Source organism: Brienomyrus brachyistius, chromosome 7 (assembly GCF_023856365.1).
Source record: "Brienomyrus brachyistius isolate T26 chromosome 7, BBRACH_0.4, whole genome shotgun sequence".
Classification (NCBI taxonomy): domain Eukaryota; kingdom Metazoa; phylum Chordata; class Actinopteri; order Osteoglossiformes; family Mormyridae; genus Brienomyrus; species Brienomyrus brachyistius.
In genome coordinates this window covers 25304984-25318492 of record NC_064539.1, presented here as the reverse complement: position 1 = coordinate 25318492, position 13509 = coordinate 25304984, and the positions used below count along the sequence as shown (strand labels likewise).

Here is a 13509-nt window from a genome sequence, read left to right as displayed (position 1 = left end):
CAGGGGAAAGAACGGACTAAATTAAGACGGCGAGTTTGTAGAAGAAAGTTCTGGGAAGATGAGAAGCCCAGAAGCAGGAATGTACCTCCTGGCGTTTGTCAGATGCATGGAGGTTGCATGGCATGGACCCATGATGGCGTTTCAGATCCGGATCAGGGTCTTTTTTTATTGGCTACTCCCAAAATGGAAGGCTGACCCCCCCCCTCCTCTATTGGGGTCTTGTGTACATGTGGAAGGTCTGACACCGTGTGTAAATGAAAACCTGCATGCGGCGTATTCACTGTTCCAGCCTGCATCTCGCCTTGTTATGCTGTGAGGGCTGATCCGAACCCCAGTGACTTACGGGGCAGCGCGTAGCACGGTGCTCTGGCTCTGCTCCCAGGAACCCGGCTGTTGCACCTTTGACTGATTAACGTGAAATTTTTCAGGTGCAATTCCTGGCACATGACGGTAAATTTCTTTCAGCAAAACCGATGGGACGGTGATAATCGAGACAAGCTGAGATTCCAGAGAGAGCCGTCCAGCACATGTTGACGTGAGAAAGGGTATGGGGTTCATGAGAGACAGGAGAGGCTGGGCGAGGGATGCGGAATCGGGGGCCCAAGTGACATCGCGGCCCCAGAGGGAGCTCCGCCCACTTGGGTGTGGTCTAGACTGTTTGTTGACGTTGGTTCCTTTGTTAAGGTCGCTGCTGTTTACCTCCATGGGATCCCGGTTCCGAGACATTTTTCATTCTCATTTGCCTGCCTTCGGCTCCTTTGTTTCCAGTGCGGGTGATGGGTTATGCGCACAGCTGGGTTTGATGATGATAAACTTCGCTGTTGTAGAAAAAGCAGCTACATGAAAAAGGCCGGTAAGACACTTTGAGGGAGCTGCAGAGGCGTGCGAAGGTCAATCCTACTTCATGGCTTTATTGCCTAACAGTGTTAATCAGCTGCCACAACAACGCACTGCTGTTTTTAAAGCTTGCTTCTCAGCTGTTCTGCTTGCAACATCTTTGTTTTGATTTTTTTTTTTTTTCTGCCTGGCATGAGGTCACTCTTTCCCAGAATCCAGTCTCGAGTCACAGGCAGAAGATGCTGCTCGGATACCTTTTCAGAGAATGGGATGTCTGCACCTGGAGGTCACCAATGAGAATCTCAGGTGGTCCAAGCCTCGCAACAGACCTTGCAGTTAGGTTTAACGGAAAAGGCAGAGTTTCGGGTAGGAGGGAGCAGCCCCTTCCTTTGCAGAGTTTGTCTGGCTTGCAGAAACAATTGGGGGGGGCAGGGGGGGGGGGAACGGGGTTTACTCATTAAAGGTGGAGGTCTGGTCTTTGGGGCAGCATCTTCTGGGTGGCATATTGTTGTCATGGAGATGTTGCTGAGGCAGACAGCCGCTTGATCATGCGGGACGAGTGAATCCTTGTTTCCTTAAGTCAGCCATTCTCTGTACGAAAGTGAAACGGTCTGTAGTGCACCGGAATGTTTGTGTGTAAAGTGATTCGGATGTAATAAATGTCATAAAACGCTCGTCGAGCATCTGAGACCTTGCAGCGGTGGAAGCAAGGCCCCGCCCCTCCCTTTCTGCGCTGTAGATCTTGACGCAATCGTCCTCGAAATAACAAAAGAGTTTATGGCCCTTTTGAAACTTGACAACAGAAGGTTTATCGCGTTTCATTCTTGCTGCCATCAGATTTGGTAGCAGTGCCTTACACTCCCTCAGCCCCCCCCCCCCCCCCCCCCCATGGCCGTGACTGTTGTGTCCATGTGGCTGTCTGTAGCTTGTGCTTGACCTTTGCACACCCCTCGCATGCACGCCAGCGGCTGCACCTGGCCGCCTCTGATCGATCTGTTAGTTAAGGGGCGGAGCTAGATACAGAGCTTGCGCCTGAACTCTGCCAGTCCGAAGACTTCAATACCGCTGCCGCCAGCCTGAGGGGCTGGTGGAACCCCCCCGGGGTGAGACTTTTAACCTCTGGCACCCTCCCACTCGCCGGAGGACCCCTTCCATTGATGGCAGTAAGTGTCTTCACAGCTCGGCTGCTCCCGGACTCGCTGCACCCTTTCCGTGACATCGAATTACCCTCTGACGTGTTCGTTTACCGTGTCGTTATCTACAGCTGCGTGGGCTTTTGCTTCAAAATGTCGTTGCGTTTTTTTTTCCCCCGTTATCGTGTAAACGCTGAGCAGCAGAGAGGTTTTCTGTGGTTGCCACCGACCTCCTGACTTCTCCCTCGTTCTGTAACTTGAGTTGCCCTGCAGAGACTTTAGTGTTGGTGCAGCTGGTCTTTGTCCCACGATGATAGTTGCCGGGTCCCCGTCCTCGACAGCACTGCGGCCGTGTGCGCTCTGTAATCATACCGGACCCAAGTGAAAGAGGCACCTCTTACCTCCAGAGGGACGCGCTGCCAGAGTATATGGTTTGGTGATGTGTTCTGGGGGGTGGGACTGACATATACATGAAGCAGGCATCCATGCGGCTGCAGAGAGTTAAGCTACATAGCGCGTGTGTTTGTCTGTGGGTCTGTTGGAGGGAACTGAATCAACAAAGATATCCACTTCCACCCACGGAGTGTCAGGATGGAACGGCAAGTACTACTGATCGGATTTTCTGTGCTTTTTTTTTTTTTTTAAATAACTTTTTAATTAGATTTTAAAATTTCAGGTTCTCCAGTTTGACAGTTTCTTGCAGAATAGCTATTAACCAAATACGATGAAATGTTTTTTTGATTTTTTATTTAAATTATATGTTAATTTCTCTAAGGGCAATAACTAAGAAATTTGTATCAGCCACACATTGATAAAGGGGACTTCTGGTTTGGACCAATGCAAACAATATACATTATTTTAGCCAGGTAGATTAGCATATTGAAAAGAATTTCAGAATCCTCATCTACACATATATGCCATGAATTTAACGGATATATATTTGGTGATGGGGCGGCATGGTGGTGCAGTGGTTAGCACTGTTGCCTCACACCTCTGGGACCCGGGTTCGAATCTCCACCTGGGTTATATGTGTGCGGAGTTTGCATGTTCTCCCCATGTCGTCGTGGGGTTTCCTCCGGGTACTCCGGTTTCCCCCCACAGTCCAAAAACATGCTGAGGCTAATTGGAGTTACTAAATTGCCCGTAGGTGTGCATGTGTGAGTGAATGGTGTGTGAGTGTGCCCTGCGATGGGCTGGCCCCCCATCCTGGGTTGTTCCCTGCCTCGTGCCCATTGCTTCCGGGATAGGCTCCGGATCCCCCGCGACCCAATAGGATAAGCGGTTTGGAGGATGGATGGATGGATGGATGTATTATTTTGCGACTATTCTGATGATATTTATGGCTCGAGATTTGGCCTGGGTCTCTTCCAAGGTCTATGATCAGTGTGTTGTGTTCATTATATGTCCATTTGTCATCATGTCTGTTCATCATATCTGTCTGCATGAACTGTTTGGAACCTTCTGACTGATGCAAGGTTAAGGTTTCTGTCCTTTTTGACTTAGCAGCCCCCCCCGTATTTGCATCCTCCCCCAGACTGCTGTCCACAGCACTTTCCCAGAATCCAGAGTCATCCGTTAGGCATGTTCCTAATTTAAAGTACTAATTTCTGTCAGTTTATATGTTGTGCTTTCCCCGCCACAAAAACAAACCTCGTAATGCTGGCGAAAGTGCAGAGAGTTAATGCTAAACTTGCTCTGTTGTGGAACAGCATGCAACCGCGTCAGCACCAGCACAGTAGGGATGCTAACCCTAACCCTAACTGGGTTGAGCTGTCTGTTAACCAGCCTGCATCCCTGCTGCTGGGCGGGAGAGCTCCGCACTGTCTGAAACTGGACGGGGGCAGCATCGCCAGTGAGCCTAGCGCTGTTGCTGAGTTAACTGGAATGGGAATGGGGGTGGGGGTGGGGCCTCCGTGTTTGGCAGAAGCTCCACAGCCCAGTAGGAAGTCAGGGGTGTGCTGGTGTCCCGGTCTGCGCCGTGTGGTTGGGGCCAGACTAACGAGGAATGAGGCCGTCCTGACTTTGTTGGAATCAAAGCTGTCCAGCGTATAAGAGCCCTGAATGGGGGGGGGGGGGGCTTGTGGGTATTTGTCCACTTAATCCCTGTCATAATGATAAATGCGGCAGATACACAGGCCAGCTGGGTGTGAGTACCTACCTGTGTGAGGCTGTCTGTTTGGTCTAGGGGGCTTGGGCTGCTGATAAAGTGTTTCTGTGTGTGTGTGTGTGGGGGGGCATGTTAATTAAACTGTGGGGATCAAATGTGACAAAAATATATTTTTCCAAGGGAAACTCAATTTCATAAAGGACTGCAATCAAAAAACTAAAAATGCCGAAAGTCTTGTATTTTGTTATATATGGTTAAGGTTAGGGCTGGTTACTTGTTAAGGCTGTCATAGTTGGGATTAAGCTATTTCCATAGAAATGAATGGACGGTCCCCACAAAGACAGGAGTACAAGTGTGTGTGTCTGTGTGTTTCTGTGTGTGTGTGTTCCTGTACCTGAAACAATCGTTAATTGTTCCCTATTACATAGGAAAATAGGTTTAGTGTGACATTGTCTTAAGCCAGCTGACTGTCACGGTCCTTGTGATGCGAAAATTGCATGTGTGTGACATGCATGGTCCATATTAATATTCCACACCATGAAGCTTCACTAAAGTACTACTTTTCACTTTAATTTAAATTACTTGACCTTAAACACACTTTTATCATTGTTTTAATCGTTGTTCATGCACAGATCGCGATAACGATGCTGAAATGATGTGTCAAATAGCCCTAACTGCGAATGATTAAAACTGCCAGACACAATGTCCAACAGTAAAACACGCTTTAGAAGTCAAGGCTAAATCTGTGCTGTTGCCTGTGTGAGCTGTGATGCTAACATTGTGTCAGCTAGCAGCCATCGATTGCAGTGGCAGCAAAGACTGGCAAAACGCATGTGAGACTGCCTGACTCAAGGGGACCCGTCGTCCTGAACAGTTCTGGAAAGTGAGAAGCCACACTAAGGCCGAAGTGAGCATGCCCAGTTAGCGTGAGCGTTAAAATGGCCAAGAACTTGTCTCAGGTCAACGCGTGGTGCTGAAAAGGACAATTGTCTGGAAGAAAAGTCCCCCGCCTTGGAATATAAGGCCCGTTTCCCTGCAGACTCACTTCACGGGTCAGATCTGAGATACGGGGTTTTGCCCGCCGACGCACCATTGTTCACGACTCGGGCATGTCCGCGTCACAAAGGAAGTCACGTGGCCACTGGAATGTTGGGTGACTGTGTACGCACGTCCCCTGAGATTCGGGCGAAGCCTGGACTTTCTCACTGCGAGATCCATTCTGTCACTGGAAGTCAGTGGAAGGGGGCAATGAAGCTAAATCAAATGGAAACACAATTTGGATGGACTGTGTTTCAGAAGCACAGAGGGATTTATGATCACTGCTACTCTTCAGATCTGAGGATGATGCTATAATCCATCAAAGAAAGCCTCACATCTCTTATTTATATAAACCAGATTAAATTAATCGTGGTCCCAGAACCGAAATCATAATACGTTAATTACATGGTTTATATTCATCTTAAAGTGTCATTTATTGATACGTTACTGAACATAATCAGATCTCAGAACTGGGGCTACCCAGGGAACTGCTCCTCAGTGATCAGAAATACGATGAGAGTGATGTAGATCATGAGAAAGAAGATGGAGATGGGATGTATGGAGGATTCCTACATAATGCCTTAAGGCCAGAATTGTTTGTTGGGCTATCCGTGCCCTCTGAATTGGCTGAGTCTAGTTGGCAGTGTGGAACTGAACTTCACCCACAAGCTATCGCCATAGCGTCCGTCTGTGGGGGGGCCTGTGTGTCCCAACGGTGGCAATTAGCTGGGCTATGTGACGGAATGCTCCGGGGGTATTTTATTCTGCCACGGCTTCCAAAATGCCCATGACTCTTTGTTTGTTTTCGGCGTAACAGGATAAAGGATTCGAGAGAAACAATTTAATTGGATTTCATCCCTTCAGGGATCTCCGGCTGGAGCCGTCCCAGAGTGGATGGATTATATTGGGAATGATTCGGGGAAAGAGATGCGGAAGAAAGATCTTCTGGCTGGTCTTAGCTTGTTGCTTTGAATTGTTGAGTTGTTCTTTCCCATGCAGATTTACCTGTTCGGTAACAGATTCTGGCTGTTCTGTTCAAGTGGTCTGTCTGAAAAGCAGGTGATATCCGCCCCATCCTGAGGCCTTATGGGGGTTTTTAGTCTGAATCATGCGTGTTTTTTTTTACCGATAATCCCATTTGCTGTGGAATCACGTCACCTACGTCAGCTCTTCTAGTTTTCAAACAACAATGATTTCACATCAGAGTCAGAGAGTCACATCTTCACATCTTTTGCAAAAGTGTTTCCTACTCACTGAAATGAGCACAAGCATATATGATGTAGCTGTTATCATGGACATAGGCATGCGCATATCGACACAGTGACTGGTGAATTTCTGTTTCTTTTTTGCACTACGCTATTTAGTAGGGGTGTGAAAATATATCAATTTTAAGATTAATTGCGATGCTGGTTTTGACGATTCAATGTCGATTCACAAAATCCCAAGATTGATCTAGTTAATTTACGCCTTTCCCTGTGACTTTGAAGATTTATAGCACAAAATAAATAACACAAAATGAAAGCAAGTGATGCAAAGAGAAAACAGATTTTTCTTTTTTTTCTTCAAATGTCACGGGTGACATTACAGCAGATCTGCTTTGATCGCACATTAATCAATGTGTCTTGAACATAGTTTGAATAGATTCATAATGGAATCCAACTGGGCATTTGTGAATTGAATCGCGAGGTCAAAGCCGATTCCCAGCCCTAAATGATACCATAAAGATTCAAATATTTGTTTTGGCACATTTAAGTTCCTTCTGAAACAAGTCCAGCTATTCTTTTCAGGTCATTGTTTTTGTGCTTTGAAAGAGAGGTTGGTTTTAAAGAACCGTACCCTATGTTCCTCCAATAAAAAGATTTTTATATACAAGCTTTTAGCCTTTCTTTAATCATTTTCACAATTTGTTTCCAGTGACTCTGCATTTGTAAATTTGAGTTCCATTTAGAGCTTTTTAAAAATATTCTTGAATATGGGAAGTTGATATATAGTATTTAATATCTCTATCTCTATCATATTCATATTTCTGTCATATTCATATTTCTATCGGATTCATACCGAATCGGAATCAAATCTAATTTAATTAACTTGTTAGTATGTGAATCGAATCGAATCGAGGCAATACCCAGTCCTATTACTTAGCTGAGTACAGGTCAGCAGGAGTGAACGCGCCTTGGAAAGCAGCTCTTCCATGTCCGCCATGTTAAAATACTGTTTACTTCTACGTAGGGTGATCAGGTGGCCTGTCAGACAATGAGAGGCCGTAACTAGATGATCACGCTTTTAGAGTCTGCATTTTCAACAGTCTCTGTTTTCACTCTTCCACACTTCAGTGCTAAAGTGGAGCTTTCAGAAGGAAACGGCTATGAAGGCGTTGAAAAAAAGTCTGTTTTTGGGGGCCGGAAACGTCGGGGAAGTGTGAGCGAAAGGAGAAGCCAGAGACCAATGTCTTCTTTTTAAATAAAAACCTAGCGATGTGCATATGGCCTTAGCTTACCCGTGACGTCTATAGGGCGAATAGCCCTCGATGGTCCCCAGGGCAATCAGTCGGCATGGTAACAGTCGGCATGGTAATATATCGTTTCAGGATCTTCATCACGACGAGCGCATGCACACTAATCACAGTGGTCGGCACTGTTTTGTGTCTGTTGACACAACTCGCAGCGACACTGCCAATTTATCTGACACGCTCTTTGGGGAGATAATAACAAGTTCTATTTAGTTACAGTTTATTTTGGATGTGATGTAGTGCAACCCAATCAACATCATCCTGCTCTTGACGGTTGTTCTATCATCCACCCAAATGCTCCACCACCCAAATCACAACACATGCTATGTAAGCTCCACCCTAAAATTCAATCTGCTGATCTTTCTTAGGGGTGAGATCATCCACTTATCCAATGCTTTGCCACCCCCCCTCACCCCCCCCTCCCCCCAATCAACAACTTTTATCCTTACCTAGGGTTGGGCAGTATATCAGATTTTTACATTACATCAGTATCTTCTCAAAATGAGATATAGGGTGACACAATACCTGTTACATCAATATACTTTTGTTGTGCATTGAAGTTAGGCCTTTATTAAAGATTTTAAATAGAAAACAATAGTATCCCTTCCTGACTGTAAACTATGCGGGAGGTTCGGTCATGAAAATCCCAGAATCCTCAGCTAAAATCAAACCACGTCAATTAGCGTCTCACGGGAAATTGATGGAGGGGAAAGGCAAAGAATCATTGCTACTTGTTTTTTAAAACATTGACAAATGGCTCACAGGTGGAAAATGCTATAATTTGCAATATCTGTTTTGTTTTGTTGAAGAGTAATAACTTAAAATCAGGGTCTTAATACGTGAAAGTGCACTTTCTCCGGCTTCTGTTTTAGAGTCATTTGCCAAATCGGTTTTCGATTGTAGTTTTTATACATTCACCTTCTGTTTTAAGAGCGATGTCATAAATTGATTTCAAAAAAAGCTGTTGGTAGACATAGTGCTGTGAACGGAGATTATGTTGAGGCCGCGTTAATGGACTCATGCAACACAGATACGGGCATAAATTATTTTTGTCTTCTGTTTGGAATGTCTATACGGAGTAGTTGATGTATATTGATAAACAGGGAAGGAAGCCCCTGAATTTGCATTGATTTATGTTCTGTGACACTGTTTCAGTGAAAGTGCTCAGGGCAGCTGACATGTGGCTTTGTCTTCAAATGAAACATTTAGCCCACTTCATAGAAAATGCCCAGCACACCCGCTGCGGCCCCCCCATGAAAATCTTCGGCCCGTCGGTCAGATTCGTTCTGGTGCCGGCGCTGTTTATAACTTTTTTTCTTCTTTGTTTGTTGATGCAGTCTCGCCGTTTTAAAGATGGATGCGGGCAGAGAGCTCGTAAACTCCCCGAGGCAAGCGGAGGCCTCCGAGATCTGGCCCAGGCGTGACGGGTGAAGGCCAGCGAGCGACGCGGGGGTGGGGGGGACGGGGGAGGGACTTCATGTGGGATGTGAGAGGAAAGGGGCTTCAATGAAACGGGCGGAAGCTGCAGTGGCACAGAATTAGGGTCAACAAAATGGGAACTGAGGAAGGTCTGTAAGAGGAGTGGTTGGAAATCAGGGTCTGCTTGCGTTTCCACTCTTGTAAGGAAGAGTCTTAGAGGAAAAATTATGTTGTAATTAATGTGTTATGGGACTGATAATACGGCATAGACAACGTGAGCGAATATGCTTATCAGCTGACTTCGGCCCTCGTAACAGCCCTTAGACTCTAATATGCTCATACTGACCTTAACGGTCGAGGTTTGTGAATCTTACGGGGCGAGGGGCAAGGTGTGGGGGCGCCATGAGGGAAGCACAATGGGATGATGATTTCTAGACATGTTCAGCCATCCATTACAGCTGATCTGAAGATCCAGCAGCAGCAGTGGCGTATTGTAAAGCCCTGGTACTTTCCCTTTGATGCCAAACATTCAATTATCTCCCGCATAAGTGGATAACTGCAGTTCTTGGAGTTTTTTTTCCTGTTTCAAGTGGAGCCATATGCTTCAAAAAGGAGGATGATGGAGATAAAACAGGGGTATTTATGTCGGGGGGGGCTTGTGAAGGCTGAGAGCAAAGCGCTGGTCACATGTCGCGAGTCTCCTGCCGTCTGCTCTGGCTGCCGCGCTCTACAGTGGGTGCTCCTGCCCTCCCAGCTACGCCGGAGCTCCATCACCATGGCGTGCCGTCCGGTTGTAGCGTGAGTGACCGGGACATGCGTCACGAGTCCGTAAATATTTGCAGTGTGTTGCGTTTCGCCGCGTCCCATGTTTACCAAAGACGGGCCGAGATCCGGATGCGGGTTTCTCCAGCTCTTGGCCACCCCTCGCTCACGTCCTTCATGGATGGACCTTCAGTGACCCCGTTTAGGGAGTTTGGGGCCAGAGTATGTTCAGCAGTACTCTCACCAAGGGGAACAAGCTGGTAGGTCTCTGGCTTGACATCTGTGTTCTACTGGGTCAACCTGGAGAGATGGTACAAGTGCCGGAGGGGCGGAGGACAACCCCCTGTATACCCCTGCTCCGCCCAAAATGAATTTCTCACAGTCCATGATGGTACAACCCTGTGGAACATGGCACGTGCTGTAACCCCCGTTCCTCTCTCAGCGTGCTGGGTAACAGTTGTGAATGAGTCCCTCTATTGTGATTGTAAGATCCTAATCTTACTCCCTCCTTGTCAATCACTCACTCAGTCTCAACCAACAAGATTACTGTGGCCTATATGAGAAGAACCATAGAATGAAAAGTAATGATAAACCAGAACAATCGGCAGAGTCCACATTTACTTGTAGGATAAACTAAAGTTTGCAGTGAATTTATGAGTCAAACGAAGGTCTCAAAATCTACCGTTGTGCACATACTAACTGATAATAATGTTTTACTGCCTCTCCCTCTCACTGGATTGGATTGCAGACTTTTGTATGAATGGGTCTCAGTTTCTTGTTTGATCAACATCGAAGTTCTTTACGTATTGAAAAGGCTTTTAAAGGGAAACGAACATTTTGACACAGTAACAGACAACCCATGTTATCATGTGACGTGTCCATCCTTCCATCGTCAGTAGCTGTGGTTGTGCTGGATTGGGAGGCGAGTGTAGGGTGTAAGGCAATGGGAGTAATTTTTGCCCCCCCCCCCCCCATCTTCCCCAGAACTCAACCCAGGAGATTGGAGAGGAGGTAGAAGATGGTGCCATTTACACCATCACCCTTCGGAAGGTGCAGATGCACCACACAGCCACCAAGGGGCAGCGCTGGCTGGGCGTGGAGTCTGAGTCGGCGCTCAGCCTGTACGAGACGTGCAAGGTGCGCACCATCAAGGCGGGCACACTGGACAGGCTGGTGGAGTACATGGTGTCCGCCTTCCGGGGAAATGACTCCACCTACGTCACCATCTTCCTCTGCACCTACCGCTCCTTCGCCACTACTAAGCAGGTCCTGGACCTGCTGCTGAACAGGTACGCTTGCCTTCTTAACGGAACGACACACTTTTATACACGGCCCTGCCCATCCTATATAACCTATAAATCCTATATATAGCCACTCCCAGTTTATAAAGCTTTACGTAACTGAATGATTCCCTTCCGGTTCCAGATACGCCAAACTGCAGCACCTTCCCGGGGCAGAGGGGCCCAGAGTAACCCACGACGAGCGCACCGAGCTCAAGAAGTGAGTCTCCATTGAAGCCTGCTATATAAACCCGCCCCCCCTGAGAGAGTGAATAGCATACCCTTAACCCCCCATTTAGTACAAGCCTCCCACCACTGGCACTGTGCATTGTTGCTGAACACTGCCTGTTCTGTGCACTCACTGCTTCCTTTGCGTCACCCTCGTCTCATTCCTGAAGGTCACAGCCCCTTTCTTTCTGTGTCTCGCTTTATTTTTCTGTCGATTATTATTGTTCTAAGGCAGCAAGTGACACCTGGGCCTCACTGTGTCTGTTATGCTCTTCTCTGCCTGTGGGGCTTTCCTTTGGGTCCTCTGGATTCTCTCTGCTATTTCAAAACAAAAATAATTAATTTAGGCGAAATAGTGACTGCAAAGTGTGTGTGTGAGTGTGATGGACCGACGTCCCCTCCAGGCTACCCCCTACCTCCTACCCTTAACTCCATTCCGCATCTTAAAAACGGTGTAATCAATCGTTTGATCCCCCCTCCAGTCAGCGAATCATCCCCCCCGGTTGGTAAAATCTTCTCCGGAGGGACATTTTTTCTGGGGCAGTGGACCTTTGCTTCGTGTCACTCATGGAATTTGGACCTCTGAGCAAAATTATGGATAAGATAAGCAGCCACTGTAATTATTATCATGGGTCCTTTCTTGCAGCACCATCTCGTCCATCCTGGGTGCCTGGCTGGACCAGTACTCTGAGGACTTCTGGAAGCCGCCGGAGTACAGCTGCCTGCGGCACCTCATCGCGTACCTGCACCTTAACTTTCCCGGGTCTGACCTGGAGCGGCGCGCCTGCAACCTGCTGGCCCAGTTCCACAGACGGCAGGTCTGCACCCCGGAGACGGAGGGTAAGGCTTCCCACAGATCAGGAGGGACTTCCCTCTAATGGGAAACCACATAAGGAGTTCTTAAGGGAAGCGTGATTTAATATATATTAGAGGGATGACCCAAGGAATTCTGGGTAAATAACCGTGCTGCCTCTTAGGGTCAGGGCTGTTCTCGGTGACTCATGGTGTCTCGCTGCTGCCCCCCTCTGGCCGTGCACGTGCAGTGCTGGAGCAGGCCGCCTGCCCCTTCGCCATGCTGGAGGAGAACGGCTTCGAGGACGAGCGGCCCGACTTCCTGACCTTTGACCCGGTGCTGGTGGCGGAGCAGTTCACACTCATGGATGCGGTGAGAGATGCCCACAGCGTTACCGCGTTCCACCAATACTCATTCATAAACCTGCAGGGATCGCTATGCCCAAACCCTCCATTGGATGAGCAGTTATGGAGGATGGACGGATGTGTGGATATTTATCGCCTCTGCTGATTTATGTATCGCATTTGCTGTTTCTCACTTGCACGACAGAGATGATACAATTGCATGTCACCAGAATTCTTTTATGATTTCTGATTCCTGCCCCCCCCCCCCCCCCCAGGAGCTGTTTAAGAAGGTGGTGCCCTACCACTGCCTGGGCAGCATCTGGTCCCAGCGGGACAAAAAGGGCAAGGAGCACCTGGCCCCCACCATCCGGGCCACGGTGGCCCAGTTCAACTGCGTCACCAACTGCGTCATCGCCACCTGCCTCGGCGACCGGACGCTGAAGCCCGCGCAGCGCGCCAAGGTGGTGGAGCGCTGGATCGAGGTGGCCAGGGTGAGGCGCTGCTATTTTTGACCATTTAATAAATATGTTAAAAAGATACTGTACTGTGCAGTGCTACATCTTAGGCAGTCAAAGAAAACGTTACGGCTGTTCATCTGGGTAGTAAGTGTTTATTTGCTCAGAATAAAAACACAATTTAATATTAGAAGATGTGCAAATGATCAGTAACAATAATAAAAACTATCAAGAATTTCTTTTCCTTTCCAAGAAGTCACTGATATCTAGTTCGATAGCTAGATGAGCGCCGCTTCAGTCACCAAACCTCAGCCATTCCATGTATTCCTTAAATTTCACCACCAGTTCAATGAATTATTTAACTTCTCTAGTTAAATATCTCTATGAGGTATTGATTATCCAAACAAGGCGTGATACTGGTCCAGTCAAAAAAATACACGAGTACATTGTATACTTACTGCAACACTGGAGTGACATTTGGAGAGGTTTTGAAACCGCAAAGCTGATTCGGTCTGACAGACATAATACCGAAATCAACATCATTTAAACGTCATTTTCATTGACTGCCTTAGACTTTTGCACGGTGCTGTAGGCGTATCACAGC

General features: G+C 47.4%; 1 protein-coding gene across 6 annotated transcripts in view; it reads left to right on the top strand.

Moving 5' to 3' along the window:
- Nucleotides 1-13509, top strand: part of LOC125746029 (ral guanine nucleotide dissociation stimulator-like) — a 53725-nt gene that overhangs the window by 28228 nt on the left and 11988 nt on the right. For 3 of the 6 annotated variants that reach the window (XM_049019569.1, XM_049019566.1, XM_049019565.1), the window contains exons 2-6: nt 10790-11094; nt 11231-11305; nt 11960-12153; nt 12291-12478; nt 12726-12941. In XM_049019569.1, coding sequence (XP_048875526.1) covers nt 10790-11094; nt 11231-11305; nt 11960-12153; nt 12291-12478; nt 12726-12941 — 978 coding nt within the window. Of the gene's footprint in view, nt 1-1845; nt 2001-2179; nt 2570-10789; nt 11095-11230; nt 11306-11959; nt 12154-12290; nt 12479-12725; nt 12942-13509 lie in introns of those variants that run through there. The other 3 variants (XM_049019570.1, XM_049019567.1, XM_049019568.1) reach the window with 3 other exon arrangements.